The following is a 25,480-nucleotide window of genomic DNA, read 5'->3' on the forward strand; positions in this document are numbered from 1 at the left end:
GGGGAAAGTCTTGAAATATAGCTATTTGTTTTCCAACTGCAATACAGTCAGTTCTCTCCAATACTGGAGCAGAAAAGTATACAATACACAACAAAAAAATACATCTATAAGTAGCTCTTAGGTAGAAATTCAGTTCTTTTTTCCTCAGTCTTTCCTAAATATATTCCTTTTGTCCTCTTTCCTTATATCCAGGAGGGAGTTCCTGTCTTGTGTTTTGACCTCATATTTCAGCCATTAGAATATTTTGATTGTGGTCAACACAGGGTTCAATATATTATGGTAGATAATTACAAGTGAAAATAGATTTTTTTTGTTGCACAATGACTTTTTGTTACAAGAGGCATCTATTTGCCAGCTTCTGTGAAACAGCCAGTTATTCAAATTGGACACAAGAGAAAGTTTTCAAAAATCAGAACTGTTCATACTTACATATCTATGCGGTATTTTATTTACGATCCTTCTGATATGCAATTTGCTTTGTTATTGATGCTACTTCCTTAATATGCTGTTTTGGGAGAAATAATGGTTTTATGACACCAGATTGAGGTTTGAGAAGTATTAAGTTTAAATTCATATTTACAGACTTTCCTTCCAGTCTTGGGCAAATGACCTATTTTCTTGGTTCTTTGCTTTCAGAGATATATATATACATATAAAAGAGGATAATATTACTTCTTTTTTCCCCATCCTTTCATCTGTTTTGACTGGAAGCTCTCTAGGGTCAGAACTTTTATCTGTTAGTAACTCTATGTATGTACAGTGCCTCTGCAGACAAGGCTTCAAGATGCTAAGCAGTATCTGCTAATTCTTTTGTACATCTGGAAATACGCTGTCCCTAGGGAAGAGACATAAGTCTCCTTTTACTTCCCATACCACAAAAAGGGGTGGCATTAAAAGAATACAGCCCTGGCTTATTGCAAGTATCTTCTTTTTTTTTTTTTTTTTTTTTTTCATGAGAGAGAAAAGTCATATGCAATGATTTAAGTCATATGTAATGATTTAAGGGAGAGTGTGATCTCTGGTGGTAGTAAATTTGACGGCCAAATATCCTCTGCTAAGAAAATCCAGCCTTTAATTTTGTAAGTGCAGATTTGGATGCAGTCAGCCTCATTTTCACAGCTAACGTGGTTTCAGCTTCAGAGCAAAAGGTGGATTTTAAATCAGGTTTAAGTGCATTCGGGCCTATAATATAAGAACAGTGATACTGTAATAGCTCAGCCATTAGGTTGGCAGCCAAAAAGAGAGAACAAAGTGTCTGAGAATACAGTATCAATTCATCTTGCCACGGAAGGCATTTGGAAACACCTCAAAGCTGCTTCTAGTCTTCTACTCCCACTGTCTTAATAACATCAGGTTTTTTCTTCTAAAGACAGTCTTACACAGGGTAAGCACTAGTGCATACAAGCATGCAGTAAAAAAAAGGTGGGTTTGCTAGTACAGCTGTTCTGGAAACCACCTCAGGTAGCCTATCCCAGTTGTGGTGTGACCATCACCCTTGTTGGCAGGACAGCAAGTGCCTCCCATTCTGCTGGGGAGCAGCAGGGGCACATTGATCCCAATTGACAACAGAGAGCCCAGGAGAGCCCAGTGCCTTGATGGCCAGCGCTGGGCTGCCCCAACTAAGGCTGAAGGTTCCCCATCCCCTGACTTGAGCACAGCTGGAGTGAGGTACGTCAGGAAGCTCCTCTTGCCTTATGCCCCGTGAGCGGGTGTCCCATCCCGTGTCAGCTGCACAGGGTCAGTGTGCCTGCCCCCCGCCCCGAGCCAGCCCACACCGCCCAGCGGGTGGAGAGCTGCCTGCTGGTGCCTGGTCATCGGGAAAGAGGGCCAGGAGTGCTCCGAGGGGAGTCCGTATGGAGTGCGGCAGCGTGGCTTTGTTTAAACTCACACATTAGCTACACCAGGATAACAAGCTCCTCGGGTACAAAAGTTGTCTTAGGCTCCTGAGGTCCCCACAGGGAGCAGAAGTGGTGATGGCCACCACACTGGGCAGCCACTTCTCCCTGCTCGGGGTTGAGCTGGGGGAGCAGAACTGCCCAGTCAGCAGCAGCACCGCATGTGGCAATATCAACGGCAGGGTCTGAGCTCTGCTGTATATGACTAGACTTAAAGTACCTATTATCTTAATATTTTTAGTAGTACTAGCTCTTAAGCAGCCCAAGCGTTATGTCTGTCCAGAGTATCAGCGTTTGAGAGGGCTGAATGATCGCTGCATGTGTGCTAGGATTCACCGTGCTGCTGGCTGAATGCTATTTCCAGTATTTTCTGAGTGATGGTGTTCATGTTCTCTGTTTTCTATACCGAGGTACATCTGTACCCAAGCTGAAAGTGTATACGCAGCGTGTGGAGGTACAGTTGGATGTTGTCACGTAGCTTGTTCAGAAAACAGCGGGGAAGTTGCAGTCTCACCGAAACTGCAGAGTGCTTGGGCCCCATTGAGATGTCGGGTTATTCTCCAGAGTAACTAGCCTGTTTTGCAATCCATCCTGATATTGGCTTTATTGCTATCGATCCCTTACTTATCTAAATTAAAGCTAATTTAAGTGTCTGCCCAAGCTGCAGTCTTGCTTTATGACTAAGCCTACATAGTTTGGGCATTCCGAGTCTGCTTCGTATTTTCTTAGATAAATTTCCCCTGACACTTTCAGAATCTTTTTAAGACTACGCCAAAGGGAAGAGCATGATTATTCCTGGCCGTTCAGTTCAGCACATACCCACCAAATTCTGAAAGAGCAATGTGAAGGTCTGATGCCTAAATCAATATTATCCGCTATCCAGAAACCACAAATGAGAATATATGACGAGTTATAGTTCACTGTGAAAAGCTGAAATTTATTTAGATGAAGCTTTGGGGTTATTTCTTACATTTTTCTGTAACTCATATTAAAAACAAAGACTTCTTTCTATTAGAATTTTTGTAGCACCCATAGATTGTTTTATGGCTTAAGTTAAAAGTAATAACTAAGATGTCAAACTAGATTTAAAAACTTTTTCTGCTTGCCTTGAATAAGATGGGTATTTGGCTGACGCCATTTAAAGAGGAGTTTATTTCTTATGGGAAAAGGGACAGAGATAGTGTTATTTTGAATACCAGAGCATAATATGAATGTATTTATAAGGCTGTCAGGGGGGATTCGTAAACTCTAGAATTTGCACAAAAAGACAAGTGAATGTATTTTTAATGTAAGTTATTTTTCTCTTTTGAAAAGCAATGCATATAATGTCCTGCTTCACATAATACAGGAAGTAAGAGATCTTCTTAAACTGATTACAATGGATAGCATGCAACATTTAGGTACAGAACAAACATGTATTCAGCTTTTAATCATATTTTGAGGATGTAACTGCCCATAGAATGATCTATCAGTCTTTGCAAGTACCCAAGAGAGGAACCATCCCACTCTTTTCAGATAACGCAGCTGATCTCTGAGACACAACTGAGTAGGTTTAGTAAGAGAACATGGTAATTCAGAATGAAAATGGACCTTGTGGGTTCACTTATATCCAGTCTAGCAACAGCAGTGTCACATGCAACTGCATGAAATCCTCCCCTCTTGAACGTGTCAGCCCTCATTTTCTAAGTTGAAGGGCAATTTTCCCACTACTCCTGTTAATAGGTTGTCTCACACCTGGTGTCTGATGACGAGGTATCTTTTCCAAATTTTCACGTTACATTTATTTATGGCCACTGCTGCAAGCTTTCTGCACCTTAAATATTTCTTCTTCCTCTTTCTGATGCTGCCTTCATCCCCTCCTCAGTGTGTTTCTAGAGAAGTGGCATACCTAAAGGCTGTAAGGAGAGCAGTAGCTCAGCCCAGAGGAACTTAAAGAGGGAGAATCCCTTGCCAGCCCTTCCCAAGCAGCTTGGTTCAGTACAGCCCTCGGTGGCCCTCTGGTATCTGAGAGGTAAAGCCACCGTGATCTGCAGTTTTACCTTTAGACAGGGGAGTTTACTTTTAGACATTTAGATTGTTTAATTTCTCTGACTGGGTAAAAACTGCTCAGAAGATTGTAACAAGAAAACGAGTGATCTCTGGAGAACCTAGCGTGTGGAAGTAGAAACAATGGATGTAGCAAAAAGTATAGGTGTTGTGAAGCAGTGCCAGGGCTGCTCTCTGCCAAATTTCAACTGCAGCCAGCCTGCTGCTAGCCTGGGTTGCATGGCTAAAGAACGCAGTAACCTTTTGTGGGTATCAAAAGGTGAAAACGTAATTTTTGGCCTCAGGATTTTGAGTATTCACAACAGAAAATGTATAGGATCACTTTTTAATATTTTTTTGTAGTTTTTTTCTTTTTTTCACATTGCTAACTTTTTAGACTAGCCTTGATTTACTCAGTTTGTACTCTGCCAAAGGAAGCTCTATGGCTCTGATTTTTATTTTTTTTTTGGGGGGGGTGGGTGGGGATATTTAATTGTCAGCATTAAGTAGTGAATATTTTTAAGAGCTGTCAAGATTTCAGCCTTTCAGATAAATAGAACAAATCCATGCAGATTCCTTTCTCATTGAAATGAGGGAGAGAACAAAGTGTTATTAGCAAACTGAAAACATGATATTGGCAGATAGGCCCTTTTCATCTCCAGAGTTTCCTGAGAGTCTATTTGAGTGTGGTGACAGTCTGGTGGTTGGTCTGTGCTGATTGCAGTTTCCATTAAGTTGCTTGAAGTGGTTTGCTTTGTGATCATAGTGATCTTAAAAACTACATAACTGATGTGGACAATGACAGAACTGCAACAACTCAATTAGAACAGTTTGTCATACTGGGTAAAGCCAAAAATCTATTAATGATTTGAACATTCAGTACTTGAGAACTTCTTGGCATTGAAGGAAACACGTAAGTAGAGGAGGCAGGGTGCTGCAGTGGGAGCCTGTCTTACAAGGAAAGAGTTGGTAGAGGGAACGCAGTATTCCCCCTACATACATTTGGGGGGGCAGGGGAGAAGGTATGGCCTATAACTTGAATGTGTAAAAATTACTAAACAGGCAGTTTATTTACATCTTTTGTCAGCTGTCATGTTTAAAATATTTATCACCCAGCTGCACTGGTGTTCTGCACGTAGCGATAGTATAGCTGCATTATGTAGGAACACAAGATTCATTACGCTTAACAGACGAGAACATCCAGAGGACTTGCTGCTCTTTTTTATTCCTTCAGTATATTTCCCCTCTTGACAGGAGTTTTGAGGCTCTCTACAACTGCTTACAGAAAGGATCAAGACTAAAGACAGGCTTCTGCAGATTTTTAAATTGTTGATAACATACTTATAGCTGCACGATGTCAATGTTTTGGACTATAGAAAGTACTTACTAAAAAGTTTGCTTGCTTATGGACTGTCAGGAGAAACAGCAAGATATAATGGTCTTAGAACTCTTTAAGGAGGATTTTAACTAAAAAGTCCTGCGACAGAAATTGTCCCCTTTTTGCTCATGGCTTTGCTCTTGTTCTCAGAGCAGCTGTTTCCTTACTACTTGTGCTGTTTTCCCTTCCTTTTTTGACAGAAAAAAGCTTGTCAGGAGTGATAGATATTTATTCTAGAATTTTCAGGAAATATATAATATAACATTTTAAGAATTACTTGCTTTGATTCATGCTATTCTTTCAATACTGTTTTAGGCATGTGACTAAAACTAGCCTTCTGGTAGCAGACAGCATTAAGTACATTTAGTGCAAGAGCATTGGTGCTCTTAGAGACTCTAACAGATGTATACAAGGGGCGGGAAAAATGGATCTTCAGACAAAAGTTAATTATCAGTTTTCCCCTAGAAATTAATCATCCTTTTAGTGATCAGATGGATAGGTATCATAGTAGTTAAATGTTGCCAATGTTTCCATTTTAAAAATTTAGGTATTCGTATTTCATTTCACATGTCAGCTTGTCTGTATAACACATCCTAAGTCCAAAAGCAGTAAGTGCCTTATTGCTTTCAAAACATTCTTATCTATTGTGTTTAAACAAATGAACATTCTTCTTTGTTCAGATTTTGGTTTTTTCAAGCACAGTTTAGAGAGCAGTGAGGATCTCAGGGTAAGAAGATGGCAGAAGTATTTAAATAAATTGTTAACAAGAACTTGACCTTCCTATTCTGTCCTTTTTCTGACTGTATGTTTTCACATTTCATGCATCTTGTAATACATATTTAAATCCTGTATGAAGGATATTTAAGCAAGCAGAATCAACTAATAAATAACATTTAAAAAAAGAAGTGCCATGGTTTTCTGCCATCTCCAAAACAGCAATAATAATGGAAAAAATGCAAATCTTAAACTCATTGGAATTTTGGATGAACAATAAATTTGATAAATTATAAAGATTGCTGAAGAAAAGTATTTATTGCATTAGATGAGCTCAACAGTGAAAGCATGAGGGAAGTAACTTAAAGTGAAGAAAACAGGCAATTGACTTATAAATGCACAGCCCTGCCTGCTGTGTGCCATTTCAAAGCAATAAAATGTATTGGTGAAAGCCGTAAATAATAAAATGAATAAGCAAGCAATTGACATTATACATCTTTGAATTATTGGACATATCACATGGTAGAATCCTCTTTCATACTCACTGTTGCTTCAAATCATGAAAATACTGTTTATGAAGAAGATTCCTAGGGGAAGAAAAATATATTAGAATTTTGAACTGAGCTAATTTATAGTGCTTTGTTGTAAAGAATCCTGCAGACTTGTAATTATCCCCCAAACAAACATTATTAAACCCTGGAAATTTAGAACCAGGATCATATTTTTGAAGTTTCAAATTTATTAAGGTATGGAAATACTTAACTATGACTTGCAAGACAGTTTTCTCTCTAGCTGCAGTGACATCTTGAGGTGGGAAACGAAACACCTGGTTTTTGTGTTAAAACATCAGAAGTCATTGAAATTCATTAATCATAATTAGACAGTTGTTGTAAAAGGAGAGGTAAAATGCCTAAGTGCTAGAGGAAGTGGAACTGCAGTTTTACATTGCATTTTGAGGTTTGCAGTTTGTTATCCCTGCTCTTTTAGCAGAGTTAACTTTTTTTGTGGCACTTTTATTTTGAATTGAGAAACTTTGAGTTGCAGAACATTTTTCCTGAGAAGCCTCCATCTGTGCTCTGTAGGCATCTCAGTTAATATTTTGATTACCTGTCAGCGTAATCCACCAAGAGGATACCCTCTATGAAACGTAAGCTTGTTGATAGCAGTTTTTTACTCGTTTGGACGGTGAGATGACTTCAGTTCTGTATCCTCTGTTTCTCTATAAACAATCCAGTTCAACATCCCGAACAACTCAAATGATAAATTAAGGACTTCCCAATCCCAAAATCAAGTCAGGGATTGAGGAAGGGGGTGTTGAAAACAGCATTTAAGCTGTGTGAAAGGCTTAAAGGAGTGAAGAACTGAATGAAAGAAAATGGGTATTTATTGGCAGGGTTCAGTTCTGCTTTATTTTGTGAGGGTAGTAAGGACGGGCAGTATAACGCGAAGGTTAAGGGACAGGCTGTTAAGCAGAGAACACAAAACATATCGTCTTAAGAAGGGGGGCAGGAGGGGGAGGATATCGGGTTGGGAAAAACTGAAGAGTTTCTCTTTTGTGCTGTCAATAACAGAGATTAGGCACACGTACAATTTGCAATCCTGTAAGCTAAGCAATTCCGAATGTCTTATTCATTACAGTTCTTTCAATGTGACAGATAGGCAAGGGCATAATTTTTAACGTGCAAATCCATAAGAAAGATGCCAGGAGTAATACAAGGTGCACTTCAGTCACAAGTCAAACTGTAAAAGGGACTGTTATTAATGCTTCTAATTGAGTGCTCAAGCATTTTTACAGTTGTTTTATAGAAGGAATAATTTCCCACAAGATGGAAGATAAAGCCAAAGGCTTTATTGCAGCAAGGACAATAAGCAGAGCCTTACATAAGAACATGAAAAAAATATAAATTGCCAGGAATCATATCAGCTGTCTGTAAGAGCTTGTATGTATGCAACAAACCATATGCCGTATCAGCTTTACATGTAGTAAATTTATTTCTTGAAATATCTGGCAAATGTTTATTTTCCTTTAGTTGCCTTTCCTTCCTCTCCTTTTTTGTCCACTACAGTCAAAAAATCAGGTTGTCTCAATTTTTTGTTGTTGTTTTTTGTTTGGTTGGTTTGGTTTGGTTTTTGGTCACTTCCAGGTTGCTCCCTTTGGGAACAGACATTTACAGCCACTTTTTTTTTTTTTTTTTTTTTTTTTTTTTTTTTTTTTTTTGCAACCTTTTAGGTTGCACAGTCTCTCTTCTTTACTTTGGTGGAAAGGAAGAAATTACTATTTGAATTGCAGAAACACATTCTGGAAAAAAGTAAAATGAAATGTCCATTTACTATACCAGCTCCAGACAATTGTCCATCAATAATGGATTTTCAGCTAATCAAAGACAACGTTCTTCTAGCTTTTTTGATTATTTGCAGATTCTGTATATTGGTTTGTACTGACAATATTTATTACAGTAAAATTAAATAATAATCTCTATAGTGATAAATATGACACCACCTGATGTGCAAGCGGTGCAGGAAGGAGTTATTCATAGGTGGGGACCAAGCTGTAATAGAGCTGCAGCTCAAATAAATGTGTCTTTTTTAAGTGTGATAATTATATCAGGATAAAAGTAAATGAATTCCAAGTGTGAAATTCTGAATTAAGTCTACCAAACAGGGCTTTTCATTTGGGTGGATCCTTGTCACCACACTACCTATTCTCCTTTTATAACAACTTGGTTTAGTAACTTGATTTCCCTGGCAGAACTGTGCCCGCAGCACTGCAGAGAGCAAGTAGCATTTCCCTATGGGATTGTAACGCCTTTCCACCCTACCACTCATGTTTGGAGACCCTTATATCTTCATTTAAACTGATAGTATTTCTTCCTCATCCTAGTACTTTCTCAACTTTGCATTCAAGTTTTTATACTTAAAACAATTGCCCACATATTCCCGCCAGTGATTTAGTCCTGCTCTGAACCTCAAGTTTATTTAGAAACTGAATGTCTTTCAGAAAGTTCAATACAGCCTGATGGCACTTACAAACCTTGTGAAACTCACTGAAAAATATTTTGATGTGCTGCTTACAGAAGTACATACCATTATATTATAACCACAAAAATATTTAGAATGTGAATAGCGTTTTTGTGAATTTCCAATAGATGGATGATATATGGCACTTTGGCAGTTTGGGTATAGATTCAGAATTGATAATTGTAAGAGTACTGATTTTTGTTTATTGTTTACTTTGAAAAAATTTTATTATACAAATTCATTTTACAGACATTATACATTCCAGAAGTAGTGCTTTAACAATATTTGGAAGTAAATTCTGAAATTAAACTATAGTTAGGTTGGACTTGTGGGGAAAAGGAAGGTTTTACTGTGTCTTAGTGCTGCAAATACTGTTATTGATACAGGAGTTCAAAATTTCAGTGAATGCATTTATCAATAGTTAACGTTGGGGAGTTTCTTTTATGTGTTTAACTCATGCAGGAGATACATTTTTTTTTAAGATCAAAAGCATCTACATTTTTAAGGCTTTCTAAGTATGCTGATTTTTTTTAAAACAACTTTCTTTTTTATGTTGAGATCCTGAAACAAGCGGAACACGCCTAACATTCATTATAATCTAACATTTCTATGGCATGCTGGAATTGTTCCAAACTTTATGCAACTTTAATACTGCAAATTCATTAGCAAGCCTTTGGAGAGTGTTGTTTCAGGGCAAGCGGTTAGTCTGTCTCTTCTCAGTCAGAGGGCAGATGAATAGTGATGAGAGAAGGGGAACTGGGTTCTGACAAAAACAGTTTCCCTAGCTCAGACTGAAAATGGCCCATGAAGCAACTTCTCGGGTTCAGTTGGGCAGCCCCACTGTGAGCTGCCTGGCGGTGGTTTTGCGAGCTCCACTGGTGTACTTACAAAAAGAGCTACAAGTCCTCTGGGAAGAGACGCTCCGCTGCCTTTCATGCTTTACAAAAGCTGTTTGGTTGAGATCACTTTGCTTAAATCATGTAACTACTACAAACTATGACTTCATAAGTATATAACTTCAAACGCAGATTAGGCTTTACCAAGTTACAGTGTTTGTTTTCCTGTCTTCAAGAATAAGAATTTGCTGAGTGCTGATGGACTTGCAAGTTCGGCACACTGGGGCTTATGGCTTCTGATAGCATATCAAAGGGTACTTGGATTTCACGTCTTGGCAGAAATGATTAGTTACCTAGCTTGCCATTAATAAAGGTATATGCAACCAGTATAGGTCTTATCTAGCCCTCAGGGACCTGTGGTTATAAAAAGTATGACAAGGCAATTTGAGAATCTGTAATATATCAAATAACTACGTAATAGAAATAGCTTTAAATAAGATGCTTACATAATAAAAATATTTTTTAATAGGCATATGTACTAGTTCTTAATAGGACCCATTTATAAAACCAAGATAATTTGCTTTACTAAACATGAATATTCAATCTGGAAACATATTTTTATTTTGTGACGTTCTTAGCATCAGTTAGCATCAATTTGTTAGTTTCTTGACACCAGTTTGTTAGAATAATTTTTTAATTTCCCAAGTGGAAGTCATCTTTTTTTGGCCTGAACTTTAATTTTGAGCCAAGAGAACAGGAAAAAAACCCCGCAAACTCTGAAAGACTAATTGCTATCGCAGAATCCATTTTCATAGTACAAAATTCAACTCTGCTCTAGTTACTATAGTTCTGAAGGTACATGATTACTGTTATTTCCATCAGGTACAATAATACTTCATTCTGTCTTTCATTATTTTTTTACTAAAATAAATGTAATATATGTAAATTTAGTCATCCATCTATTTTTATATTTGTTTATTTTTTAAATAAATTCTGATTCAGCTGCTAAGTAACCAGTAGAGTTACCGACTATTGCCAGAATTGTTAATTTGGTGACATAGGGATTACCATGCTGAAAGGCTTAATGAAATGTCATTAAGTTAAAAGGTTTTTTTTATTTCTGAACATGGTTTTACATAGCTTATTTTTCAGAATGCCTAAGTATTCTGAAAGCTGTTTCCCGCAAAATTGTTGTGTGCTTTCACACTTTAACCCTTTCATATTAAATTCTTCTTTTTATATGTTAAAGTATGCAGGATTTGTTTAAAGCACAGGAATCTTCATTGTTTACTGCAGCTGTAAAATTTAGGTATGTCTTTCAGTAGGTATCTGGTGCTAAAACCATACAATTAAGGAGAAAACAAAGGGATTGAGTTTTCTGAGCCAGTAGTGGGTCTGGAGCTGGGCAGGAAACATCCTTACTAAGTGCTTTGCACCAATATTAGTGGAAAACCAGGTGTAGCTTTCCGTGTGACATTCTTGGCACAACAAACCTACTCAGTAAGTAAAACTTGTACAATTATTCTGCTGATGCTTCTAGTTCAGAGCAGATTTTTCATGCTTATGAAAACAACCTTTACGGATGTTTAAATGGGAAGAAGTAACTACAATCAATACCTTCTCTTTATAACATTTTTTTAAAATCCTGGCTTTTTTCTTGTTAATACTTCTCTGTACTGATATTTTATTCATGTTTTTTCTCTTGTATAATGCATATTAAGTATTGTTTCTGAATCTCAGGATTTCAATAGAATAAACCAGAGCACTGCTGGATAACTGAATGTATGATAGCATTGTTCATCTCCTCTCCATTACCACTTAAAGAGTAATAGCCTACTTTCGGTGTGGGCTTCTAATTAACATGCTCTTCTGCATCTCCTCTATTGTTTTAGTTCTGTTCCTTCCACAAGGGAAGGTTGTTGTCCTGGATTTTGTGATCAATGACCATACATTGCTAACAGCACCAACTTCTAATTCTCTCTAGGAGATTAGTGTATTTTTATCCTGCCTGGGTTTTTTTTCCAGAAATCACAGTGAGACCCTACTCCTGATTGATAACTACAGAGGAATTGAGTTTGGGATGGAAAACTCATGGGACTTTGGGAATACCATATAGAGTCAGAGCCCTAATATCATTCAATGCACTCGTTGAGTCAGGCGTTTAGAATATGAGTTATGTTTGCATATAAGTGGCATGAAGTTATATCAATAACCACATCCTTTAAGTCAGAATTAAAATGGGAAGTATGGAACCTGAAGCGATGGCTAATGACCATTAAAAGTGAAATTACCCAAAATTGCTCAAAGTAGAAAGGGAAAGAAGTAAAATAATTTTAAAATTGAATTGTATTTTTCAGGTCTTTTCAATATTTTAATAAAATGTACTGCATAAGTTGCCCAGAGTTGTAGCAAAATGAATCATTGTTACTCATGTATGCTAATCTGTGTTGGTTTGGTTGCACTTTGAGGTTATGCTAGATCATATTATCTATTTTACTTTATAAGCAAAGGTGATACGGAGAAGAGCCAACCAACATACAAGACAATTTTGTCTTTGTCCCACATGCTTTACCAAATGGTACATTTGGTTTGAAATCACATACTTTTGCAGGCTATAGAGACCCACCTAATTCGAAAATCAAGTGGGGGGCTGACATACATCGCTGAGTGGAAGGGTGGACTGCTTGAACACAAGATGGGACATCTCACTTGTTTTGCTGGAGGCATGTTTGCTCTAGGAGCGGACGGAGCACCTAATGACAAGACAGGCCATCACATTGAGCTTGGTGCTGAAATTGCTAGGACTTGCCATGAATCCTATGATCGTACAAGTAAGTACTGTATCGCAGAGTTTAGTTTCACAGTTTGACTTTGTGGAGGCACCCACTGGTATTTTTGCACAATGCTGAATGAAAGTTGTATGATGATGAGAACTTTTTATCCTTTCTGAGCAAATCCTGCTTTGCTCTTAGAGTAACTTTAAGAACGGCTGCTCTGTTTTATAAATAATTTCTGTGCACCTGAATCATATCTACTCACTCTAGTAATTAACATGATAGCTTTTGTTTCACTTTGCCAATTTCTGTATAGCCGAATACAAATCAGAGAGGGACCCTGTTCACTTATGCATCAATATAGCTATTAATCATGTGTTATGCACAAAAAATTATTTTATGCTCAGTTCTGGTGGTATAACGCTGCACACAATAGAATTGCACAAAGAAGGTGGATTTCTGTGCAGAAAATTTCTCTGGATTCTTTCATCTTCTTATAGAAATAAACCTGGCAGCATTTCAGGTCCAGAGTGTATTTTCCAGTTTGACATAGAAAAGTAAATATCCTTGTCTTTTAAGCAAAATTTCACATGTTGCTGTTCATATGAAGTCTTCCAGAATGCAAATGTTAGCATCACTATTCAAACTGGAACTGCTGTTTAGGGCACTGATGAAGAACAGCTTTCTCCTACTCTGAAGTATTTACAAAATATTAAAAACAGAAGGAGCTGCAGTATCGTCCAGAAATTATATACCTTTTGGGTAACCTGGCTTTGTGCCACAGGAAAGGATCATTGATTTGGTAGATGACATAGTTGAAAGCCTTTCTTAATGCCTTCATTTTAGCATGTGATTTTATATTTGCTAGGCATGAAACTGGGACCGGAAGCCTTCAGATTTGATGGTGGTGTTGAGGCCATTGCTACAAGACAAAATGAAAAATACTACATCCTACGACCAGAAGTCATAGAGACCTACATGTACATGTGGCGGCTCACTCATGACCCAAAGTACAGGCAGTGGGGATGGGAAGCTGTAGAGGTAATGTTCTATTGGACTTTTTTCTTACTAAATCCTAACGTCTTGTTAAATGAGCTACTGAATGATATCTGGATGTAGTTTAGCAGTTGGAGAGTAAATATTTATTTTAAGTTAGTAATATCAACTCAAATTTCCAGAGATTCATTTACTAAATTGATGAACTGAGATTGTTTTTACAAAACCAAATAGTGCTGGTATTGTGTTATTAGAAAAATACCTTGGGATTTCTCCTTCTTAAATACTTCTGAGATCAGGGTCATATTTGGATGTACTGCTCAAGATGTTAAGGATCACTGCATGTGAATGGAAAGTGCGGATGTGTGTCAAATTTGAGACTTGGACATGGAAATAAGCTTTATGATATGTATTTTCAACAGTAATGTACAAAGGTGATTTTAATTAAGGTGATGAAGGCCAAAATGAAGTACTAGATAGCACCGAATGTTTAAAAAATGGGTCACTTTCAAAAAGCATAGGTCATCTAGGCTGAACTCCATTAATGATAACAACCTCTTCTAGGCTTAAATTTCTGTGTCCCACTAGCCATTGAGTTTCAACCATCACGCTGAACCTAGCTATTCAGTTTTGTCTAGCACAAGCCTTCCAAGAGAGCAGCTAGTCTATACTGCAAAAATTGGCTTGCCAAATCCATTGTTTCCCTTATTTCAGTGGTCAATCACTCTTACTGTTAGAGAGGAGAGCCTTTGCATTTACCATGTTTTATTCTCTGGGTATGGGTATTGCGCTCCTAGAGTTCACTTATTTTATCCTCACACTAACGTTCCCCTTGCTAAATTACCTGCCTTTAACTCTTACTTTGGAATTTTTAAGATTGAGATATCACAGGAGATACAAGAAGCTGAAGAACATTATTTTCGCAGCTCTGTATATTTAAGAAAAATGAAAAAAGAAAAAAAGAAAACAAAACCCTGTGCAGTATTTTTTTCATTCAGTGACCTCTCCTTTGCAGAGTTATTGCTGCCCAGGATTTCAAAAATGTCCTGTCTGTCAGTTTGCCCAATGCCCCTTGCTCCTAGGAGTACGTGACTATAACTTTCTTGGACGGGCCTACACAAGTAGTTGTAGAAGGTTGCTTTATACTAAGGGAAGAACATTTAGACTCATGTCGTCCAATTTCTCACCACCAAAGGACCCTACTACAGAGCTGTTAATGGGGTATGACTCCACATACCTGGCTGTGACACGACATCCGCCAGTCACCTGGCTCGCTCAACAGCAACCAGGATCTGTAATTGTATTCAGTATTCACTGTGTGATATAGTGAATGTGTGGCAAATGTTGTTGAGTGTTGTGAAAAAAAGAGCGATTCAGTTTTGGTAATTAGATATTCTTGAAGAATGAAATCTGTGGTAAAATCTGCTTTCCGTAAAAGAATAGCTGCTAGCATTAACTATACTTCTACTCTCTAATTTCTCCTTGTTTGAATATTCACAGCAATTCCGTATCTGCAGTCAACACTGTATTCAGCTAGGTAGACAGTGGTTATTTAGGACATTTTACTTGCCTCCCTCGGGTGTTGGCTCTATCAGCCCTGAAACAATATGCTCCTCAGTTAATGATTCCAAAGCAATTTTTTTAAAAAAATTATTTGGATATTTTAGATAAATAATGTAATTTAGAGCGCTGTTTCCTTACTTTCTTCTTTGCTAGCGCTACCCATAGGCATGCATTTTACTACTGGAATCTTCCCAGGCAGATTATAACTGGAATATTTACAATGGCTGTTTAGGGAAGTCATCCCACCAGGCTTCAGCAATGCCAAGTGCTCCTTCTTCAGGAGATGTTTTTCCTGACTCATTGTTGCTGCCCACACTGATAGCATTGTTATAAACAATTGAAATGTTTTCCTTGTTATTATTGTGTACCCTGTTGGTTCAGTTTGTTTGTGTTTACTTCACGTTTGTACACTCGTTTACCTTCTTAGCATTCCCCATGTGTTCCTTGTTTAACATTTTTGTAGTTATTCTTTTCTGGCTCTAAGGCAGTGGATTACAGCCCACGTGTGGGAGATGCAGCTGGTCACATTGTGTACAGGCCCATCTTCTACTGTCCTAATACACAGTTGCGTGTTTCACATAAACAAACAGCTTCACAGAATGTATAGTCAGCTGTAGGTTCCAAATCTTTTTTTTTTCTTTTTTCTCTTCTTTCTTGATATTTATACCCATACAGCTCCACCTGATAATGTATTATTTTTTGTTCTAGCATGTGTCATGATACTGCAACTATTTCATAAATTCTGCTCCCTCTTGCTCCCTGTTCTTGCACCAGAAAGCACGTCAATCCACCCTTTTTGTTCTTGGGGAAGTCCCTGACTACTGACTATAGCTGGTTTAATTATCAACATCTGTTGCACAGAGAGGAAGCTGAGATTGAAACAAGAAAAAAGGGGGAACATTCAGACCATTTGTTGTTGCCCAGAAAAGCTGGGCAGGTCTTCAGGTGTTTCATGTTCATTTTCAATTCATGACACTGGCAATAAGAACTCATCAGGTTTGTTCCCCTGTGCCCTTGTAGTAGAAAAGGAGGCTGTTCTGTAAGTCGTGACTTCTAAACTTTCCAACAAGTCTATTAATTCTTTCTCTAAAAACATGCTCTAGCCTCTCTATTTTTTTCTTTAGAAACTTGCTTTGCTGCTTTAATTTTGAGTCCAAGATCATTCTGTATGTACTTCAGCAGCTGGAGAAAATGCGGTTACGACCAACAGCAATATCCACTATTTCTGAGTCAGAAAGGTTTTATCAGCTTAGCTCATGAAAGTCTCCCTTTCTGCATTATAAATGTGGCACATATTTTGAATTCATAGCACTTCCTTTGTTTTTTTGCCTTTATGATACTTTGAGACTGTCAGCCAGTTTTCCCTCTGCTTGATGTTTTCCATTACTGTAGCATAACTGATCATAGCTACCTTCATTTTCTGACAACTACTAATTTTAAAAGTGTTTGTTTCTTCCCACTCACCAGTACCCCGAACGTCACTGTACTCTGAAACTGCAGGTATGGGCGCAAAAAGCCATGACTGCCAGTTAAATGAGGGTGACAACCAAGAGCTTTTTTATTGTGCTAAGGCTGCACATGAATGTCCTGTTCCTTCAGTTAAGTGGCAAGTAGCTTTGAGGGGTAAGATATTTCACATTTTCATCAAGTGGATAGCACCAGGTGGCTAACAGGGTGCAAGTTAACCTCTTAGTTTACATCATAGCAGTGTGTTCAAGTACCTATATGGTGTATCTCTACAGCAAACTCATAAAGAAGGCTCTAACTACATGTTAGAGCGTGTAAACCACAAATTCAATTTGCTTTTATTTTACCTCACCCTGTTTAGAACACAGATATTTCCTTGAATAATAGCCTTATCCTTCTAGTTCAAGTTCCCTTTCTGCTGTGCCCTGGAAAACATAATCTTATGTTTGACGTTGAAAATCCAGACACAGATTCAGCATTCTGAATTCGTTGCAGGTTGAAGTAGACAAGAGGGAAGGAGTACCAGCCAGGGGAAATTACTTGTTTAAACTTAAGTATATTTGTCACTTAGTAAAAGTGTCCAGGAAAATTAAAGAACATAAAGACACACAAGAAAAGAAAAATAGGCCTGTTTATATTTTAAAGGATCTCTCCTGGAGAAAAATCCCTTTTAAATATACAATAGGCAGCTTACTCTCTAGTGAAAACTATGGAGAGACTGACGTGCAAGCTAAATATATGCAGATAGCTATAGGGACTCCAGCAAAACCAAGGACATGTAGGATATCTGCTCACACACACATCTTGAGCAGCCTTTAGAGCAGCTGGAGGTGATGGATACCTCAGTAATTATTACTGACTTTTAGTCCCATCTTTCGTCAGAAAATGCTTATTCTTATCTTGCAGCTTTTTGCTATATGTGGTTTGAAATGCAGCATCTTTCCCTAAATAAAATGTACACATCCTGTAATCACTTCAGTGATGTTTTTAATAACTTCAGAAATGGAAAAACTAGTTGTCTTCCATCTCTCCATCGGGAGTTTGATAAAACTCCAGGTATTTCAGCTTGAAAGTTGTTGCTCCAATACCTGCCTCCACAGCAGGCACCATGTTTCAGAGTAGTGTGGTCCTGAGTAAATGTGGTAATCCACCCTGCTTACTGTCGGTTTCATTGTTAGAATTTATTTAAGGCTAAAGACCATTTTCTGATTTTTTTTTAATATAATGCATTGTTTTAAATGTAATCATCTTTGATTCTCTTCATTCCTTTATTATACTGCATGATAGCAAAGAGTTATTATAAAAGAGTAAGAAAAATTAAGAGTCTAATAATACTTTTGACCTTGTTAAATAGGTAAATTATAAAGAAAAAAGATGAATGAATATTTTTAAACAGCAGTGACAAAAGAAATAATATTCAAATAAGGTATTGGATAGCAGTGTATTTAAAGAAGTTATGGCTTGTACATAGGCATATAGGTACTACCTTTCTAATGCAAACACCTGTCTAAAATAAAGCAAAGAAGCAAGGTTTATTAAATAATATAACTGTATATACCTTCTACACTTCCAGCACCAGGTACATGTTCTTTGCTTTCTGTCCAGTCTTCATCTGATCTTTTTTCTCCTTCAAAATCAGCTGATCATATAGAACATTTCTGTGGGCAGAAAAGGAATTATATTTTTAGGTGGTCCATGTGCTCCTTTTCATTGTAAAATAGGAATCAATCATCTGTTTTACACCTCTTAACTGAATACACAGTTTGGAAACTAGTTAGAGAAAAACACATTCTTATTCCTACATCTAAAACGTGTTGCATTAATTTCAGCTACGTATTAGCTTTCCATCTACTCCTGTGGAATATATAGCTTTTTCAGAAAGGTATCAAAGCAAAATAGTACCTACTGCAGAAAAGAAAACTCAGTCACAGCCCAATAGCAGAGCTTTCCCATTGAAAAACGAAAAATTGCAAAGAGAAACTAAACCACTTACATAGAAAATGGAGAGTTGCCTTACTTTTTTTGAAGCAGCTGTCAGGAGGTACGGAAAAGACTGGTCTTTATCACGGTACTCAGTTCTATCACAACAATTTTTAAGCACTAAAATATGACCAAGAAAGGTATATGTGACATGATCTCTGAAGTCTGATAGTCAAGCCTGTGAGAAAGAGGCTATTATTATTCCTATTAAAAAGAGGAAAAAGAAAATAATTGAAAATCCATATGTCTTTACATCCATATATCCCTATATCTTTCCTTCTGAAAACTGGTTTGTGTTCACTTCTTTTATTAACTTATTATTTGGTTCTCTTCTAAATGTAAAATTAGACATGTGTGCCTATGTCTTTGTAAAAAGAGTTTTCTACCTAGAGCTTTATCTGGTTTTCAACTCTTCAACAAAGTGACAATTTGAGGGCAGGGCCTAGTTTTATTGTCAAAGAAGATAAAAATGGCAGCTGATTAATTTTGTTAATCCCACTGTTGGTTTCCCCCCCCCCCCCCCTCTTCAGGCACTGGAAAAACACTGCAGAGTAGATGGCGGCTATTCTGGCATTAGAGATGTTTACAACAATCATGAAAGCCATGATGATGTGCAGCAAAGTTTCTTTCTTTCAGAGACACTCAAGTAAGTTAAGAGAGTTGACTTTGATTAATATGAAGTAGTTCTATGTATCATCTTTACAGACAAGTATTTATCATTGGTACCCTTGACATTCACAGAACAAAATCTGACTGAAATAGTAGAGCTTTTCTTAGGTGACGGGAAGCCAAATTGCCTTTATTTTTTTTCTTTCTGTATCAATAAACTAAATCCTGTGACTTCTGGAAATTTTCTTTACTTCTGATAAAGGTACTTTATAGTCTCAGTTGAGAAATTACATCTCTTTGTTTTGATAGGATCTAATTATATATGCCAACAGTAGTGAAACAAAATGACTAAACAGAGGACTTATCAGGCTTGTATTACTTTTCATTTTTAAAACTACAGAAAAAGAAAACAGAAGTCATCTTGCATGGTAAGCTCGCAGGGCCTCTCCTAAGTTTTTAATGAAATAAATAATGAAATAAAGGAAGCATTGTCTTGGTCTTTCCACTTTTTTTTTTTTTTTTTTTTTGGTGCTGTGCAAGAAGAAGTTGCAAAGACCAGAAGGAAGCAATCACATCATTTCAACAGAAATTATAATACTCAAGTAAAATAAATATTGTAAATACAGTTATATACATGGTGGGGGGTTTTTGGGTGGGTTTTTTGAGATGGTGCACTCCTCCTACTGTGTCTTTTAAATTGGCCTATCAGAATTAGACCAAGAAAAGCCTTCGGGAAAGTATGGTCATTAAGAAAAAATAAAATGTCACTTGGTAAGCAGACTTCCATCCCTAAGAAGACTTCAATAATCATGCTACAGTAGCTACTACCTCGTATCGTGACATAAGTAAAATATTGGATTTGTTTATTGGTTACTGATGGGTTTAATAGACACCATCTTAGTAAATGGGTGCCCAAGCTACTGGTCTAGTACTGGTTTTCTTCTTTAAAAATCCTAAGCCAGAGGTTGTTCTTAAAATATTGTAGTCCAATCTTGTCTTGCTTCTCATTCCTACACTTTGATATACGTGGACATTCAGGAGGAAGAAACTTACTGTGGTTGTGTATTATCAAAACAATGTGTAATAAAATTACTGAGGATGAAATGGAAGTGAACTGATATTTAACTTTGATAGCCTAAATGTCTTTGTATTCTGTCAGGATAGAGGCACTCTTTTGTTGGTCTCCAGTTGCTATTGCCCTTAAGTCCAATCTGAGTTGAGTAGCCCCAAAGTTTTGTGCTAATCATTGTGGTGCTGGGACTTACTGCTGTTTTGTCATTGGTCAGCTTTTCCCGTTGGTATATTCATCTAGGGATCAGGTGTTTATGCTTTCCTGATAACTGTTGTAGTTTCACTTGCCTGATGTCATCACATTTCCTACTTTTTTTCTTGCCAGGTACTTGTATTTGCTGTTTTCTGAAGATGATCTTCTTCCATTTGAACACTGGGTCTTCAACACAGAGGCTCATCCTCTCCCTGTTCTTCACAAAGACTATGGGAATACAGAAGAAAACCAGAAATAGATGAAGATTAAGTTACACTTTGTTTATTTCTTATGTTTCTTTCCAGGACTTGGGCACATGATTTGGGTTTAAATTCCTGAGTTTTTAAATCAAGTGTTTTGCAGTCTGTTTTCTTTAACAGTAAATTATTATGAATGGACCCAAACTAATTATGATAAAACCTCAGTCCTCTAATCCAGCTGAGCCACTTCTTTGAAGAGAAATAGGACATCTCTCCAGATTTTGTTAGGCTGCAGTATCGTCCTGGCCAAAAAGAGCAGAGGGTCTGCATGTTACTTGTTCCCTGTTATGCTTGTAAGTTGACTGCAAAATTCTTTTCTCCTCTGTGAGGAGATGTCTGCTTTAAGCTGTAATATTTTGCCATGTTGCAAAAAGCCATATTGAATTAAGTATAAAAAGCTTTTTCTTTTTTTTTTTTTTCTGTGTTAATTTGTTTTGTGTGTCATCCAAAACAAATCTTGTGACTGTGACAGCCTCTTCTTATGCGGGTCTATCATTACTTGGTAAAGTATCTGATGTATTTCATTGTCAATGAAGTCTACATTAGGAATATTTTAATCTCATGCAGATACGGCTCGGAAACTGTAGTATACGTTGAAGTTAGACTTAACTAGTTTCTATGAATTTAGCACATTAGTTAGCAGACCTTAGTTTTTCAGGTTTTGATTAGAATATTGTAATAGAATAAATTGTTTCCTCCCTTTTCTAAGTGATGTTATTCTCATGCCTTTAGTCAGGCTACTATGGAGTAAAAAAAGATAGTAATTTCTTATTAAGAAAGGGAGTCTTACCTTCTTTATGTATTTTGTCCAGTAGCTTTCATTTGATCGGATGGTGAAAAGGCAAAAAAAAATACTCAATGACATTTTCCTGGAAGCTGAGAATTATACCAGAGACAATTTGTTTGGTTTTCTGGGACTTTAGCAAACATTCAGCTGAGTTCAGACTTGATAGTATATTGTCACAAAGCAATTTAATGTATCTACATGAATAAAGCTAAATGTTCAGATGCGTTGAGGAAGGTAAAAGAAGATAATCAGAGGGGAAATTATCCAGGATAGAACTAAAACTTTCTGAAAGCACCAAGTCTGTCATGTTTAAGTGAGAGAAACACAGTATGCTTAAAAATATTCCCTAGATTAGAGGCCTGGTTTACTAAGAAAGATAACAGCTTTGCCAAAAATGTTTTACTTTGTGGCATAACCAAAGGGAAAAAAAAATAAAGATGAGGCACTATTCATTCCTGTTTCTATTTAAGTGTGGTTTGGAGTGGTTTACACAATTATTAAGTCTACCTATGTTTTCATTTAGTGACAGGATGACTTTCACACATTTTGAGTAGGGTATAACACCTGGCTTCCCATTCAGAGAAAGTACATTATTTACCGATTGGACTGCAGCAAAACAAATATGGTTCTGTACAGTAATCTTCTTGAAAGGTATTTAGTAAGATAGCTCACGTGTCCAGCACAGCTGAGGAAGCACATTTGTTTAGGCATTACAGAGTATGTTTTTTCTAGACTGATAGAGGTCTACAATGTAGGTTTTCTTATGTAGAAGCCAAGAACAAAGACGTTTTTGTGTATAGCAGCTGAAAGCTGACCTCTAAACTTTACCCCTTCACTCTCTGGAATCTGCAAAGACAGCACTGCCTCTCTGCTTCCCCTGCACAGAGAAGATGGCATGTGCCACACGAGCTGCCAAAGACACGTATGTAGGCGGCAAGGCAAGAGGATCTTCAGTGATGCTGATCCTTCCCTCGCAGGCCTGGCAGAGCTGAGCATTCATACATGGAAGATAGTAGGGGTACCCTGCTGAGCCTAGGCCACCCAGCACTGGGAGAAGGGATTCAAATGTAAATTTTACCTGCAGGTAAAGCCTGCTTATGTGGAACCAGCACTGGCTCAAGGCTTTTTGCTTTGCTGCTTTTTTATTGCTATTTTCTTTTTTAAAGTATGGATTCCCTCATGTCACAATAACAGTTTGCTGAAACTGAATGAACAAGGCTGAAGTTTTGGCTCTCCTCTCTTGAGAAGCAGAACTTTTGCTGATTTTGATACTTCAAATTTGTATCATTGGAGGACTAAAATATTTCACTGTATTTCTTCAGAAAGAGCATTTAAGGAAGCCTTCCCCCCTCCCATGTACCACAGAGAAAGTACAGCTGTGGAATAAAAACAGAAATTCTGTTCCCTTTTTAACCAAAAAGTAATAATAATTACTTCTGTTTCGGTTATTTTTATTGGGTCATCTGCTGCTATTTACCCCATGGTTGTGCATGTGCTACTATAGGCCTCATATCACTTAAATAGCTACAATAGCTCAGACAAAAAAAGTCTTTGAGAAATGTGTTTTGTAAGCCTCTTTTTACATGGTTTTCTTAACCACAGTATGCTTCCCCCAGATGTGTCTAGTGATCTTGCCTTTACCTAACAAGCTGCAGAGAACCAGGAGAACAAGGTAGCTCTTCTCTGTGTTGCAAAAAGCAGGCTACTCTTGTGTGCATTGGGTCCTATGTACTTAAATATAAGCATCATGACTGTTTCCTTGTAATACAGACATTTAGTATGAATATTTTTTTAGTTTGAGAGTTACAATGATATGAAAGAGCACAAATTTGACATGACTGGTATGGGTATTCAGGTTGTATGTACAAACTGCACTATACTGTACCTTTTGTAAACTAATGTAAGTAGACGAGAAGATTGTACAACGTGTAGATTTGCCAACTGTAAGAAAAAACCTTTTCATAAACTGAGAATATATTGATTTTTCTTTTTCTTTTTTTTTTATAACCCCAAAACACCAAAGTTAGAGCAATCATTTTGAAACAGTCCGTACTTAACACTGCCTGTTAGATTGCCGAGAAACCATGCATTTTATTTCCCATTCACTTAACTAGCTGCATGGAAGTGGCTAGTGATGCTGTTCCCAGTCATTCATAAGAGCAAAAGAACTTGCTTTTTTGTTTGGGGGCGGGCAGAACAGGGGACGGGACACACAGACAGGACATGACAACACGGGATGACATTACCTTTGTATAAACACACTGCCTATACTTTTTCCATTTTGTTGTAGCATAATAATGCATTTAAATCTGCATATGTTAAGTTCTAAGAGGCAGATCACTAAGTGGCACCCACATTGCTTCATGGGGAAAAAGTTTTGGTTGTTTGTGAGATAAGTATTGCATATGTGTTGGTTGTACACAGATTTTTGCAATGCCCAATGGCTCACTGTTTCTATGGTGACTTCATCATACATATTATCCATTTCTGTCATGCATTTAAATTGTTTTTGATTGGTACATAGTCCGTTTAGTCTTTTCATCTTTATATAAACTGAAATTATGGAATACATAATAGATCAAGATGCTTAATTTTGAAGAACTTATATTTGTAAAAATTTCTCTATTGTGAATAAAGTCTTTTAATATATCTGTTCAACTTGTTATAATTTTTCCTAAGTGTGTTGCAGAAGTAACTACAGGAGTCTGCTGCATAGTCTGGTTTGGCTGCTATACTCATGATTTTTTCTCAGCAGATTGGTTTGGTACAGATTAGTACTCTGTGTACTTGTTAAGATACTGTTGTTAATTAATGTCAGCGTACAGAATTGCTAGCACAGAAATGAATTTCTGGGAGTTCTTGTCAATAAAATTCAGCATACCAAATGTATTTTGGTAGAAAGTGAACCTACTAATGAAAAGCAAGAAGCTGGGAAGTCAGAGGTGGCAGGCAGTAAGCGCAGTGAAGGTCAGTTGCTCCAATTCACATTTTGCACAATACAAGCGGGCTTCAGCTAGATGCCATTTAGAAGCAGACACTGGAGCAGAGATGACAAGGCTGTCACAGTGCCCAGCATTACATGATTATGTAATGAAATGCTATCGTTAGTCCATGCTGCAGAGGGGAGAGGAACAGTTGTCATAGGAACTGTAACTACATTTTGTCTTGGAAGGATGTTAAGATCTCCAGTCTAGATACTGAAATAACAGCTACACCTCACACCTAACCTTGTTTTCTCTGTTTAGTAGGAAGCCTTATCCAAAGATGATAGTGTAATAAACTACTGTGATTTTACAGAACAGTCTCAGTAGAATAAATTTCTGTCAGAGAACTTACTCATTAGACCTGCTCTAAGTAATTTTTGAGGGTAGCTCTTAAATCTGGTGTCTCGTTTTTCCAGCATGGTTGTCGGTGTGCAGCTACACAGTGCAATCCTTGGAGCAGCCACAGGCAGTCCCCTCCGGTAGCTGGCTCCAGGATCACACAAACTGCTTCTCAACAAGCTGAACACGAACTAATGCAAACCTTACTACAGATCATTATTCACAAGAGATGTAAATACAAGCCTGGGTTAGAATTTCAACCAATTCAGTCTCTTAATTGGGTGCTTGGTGTGGTTTGTTTTCTTCAGGGGAAAAAGGAACTAGGACCGAGTTGACAGTTAGTCAAGACAAACAGGATTTGCCCTGCCATCTGCACTGCCCTACAGTCTTGCTCTATCAAGAGGAACTCAGCACTTGTATGACAACGTCTGCTATAGAAACAGCCCTTCATCTAATCCACCCTAATCCTGGGATTAGTCTATTCTGGTTGATCTCAAAAGTAGGGTGAAAGATTATTCATCAAAAAAGCAGTCTGCCAAATGCAGGAAATGGTCACCGAGAATCAAGAGTTCTTGTCCAAGTACTACAAGA

At 37.4% G+C, this 25,480-nt stretch overlaps 1 protein-coding gene across 3 annotated transcripts in view; it reads left to right on the forward strand.

The window, feature by feature from the left end:
- The window catches only part of MAN1A1 (mannosidase alpha class 1A member 1), a 151,803-nt gene extending 127,588 nt beyond the window's left edge, over positions 1–24,215 (forward strand). For 2 of the 3 annotated variants that reach the window (XM_056344517.1, XM_056344519.1), the window contains exons 9-12: positions 12,478–12,697; positions 13,509–13,681; positions 19,177–19,292; positions 20,652–24,215. In XM_056344517.1, the coding sequence (XP_056200492.1) occupies positions 12,478–12,697; positions 13,509–13,681; positions 19,177–19,292; positions 20,652–20,778 (636 nt within the window). In that variant the 3' untranslated portion in view covers positions 20,779–24,215. The remainder of the gene's footprint in view (positions 1–12,477; positions 12,698–13,508; positions 13,682–19,176; positions 19,293–20,651) is intronic. The other variant, XM_056344518.1, reaches the window with a different exon arrangement.
- The last annotated feature ends 1,265 nt before the right edge of the window (positions 24,216–25,480 follow it).

This window comes from Falco biarmicus, chromosome 6 (genome assembly GCF_023638135.1).
Source record: "Falco biarmicus isolate bFalBia1 chromosome 6, bFalBia1.pri, whole genome shotgun sequence".
NCBI classification, from domain to species: domain Eukaryota; kingdom Metazoa; phylum Chordata; class Aves; order Falconiformes; family Falconidae; genus Falco; species Falco biarmicus.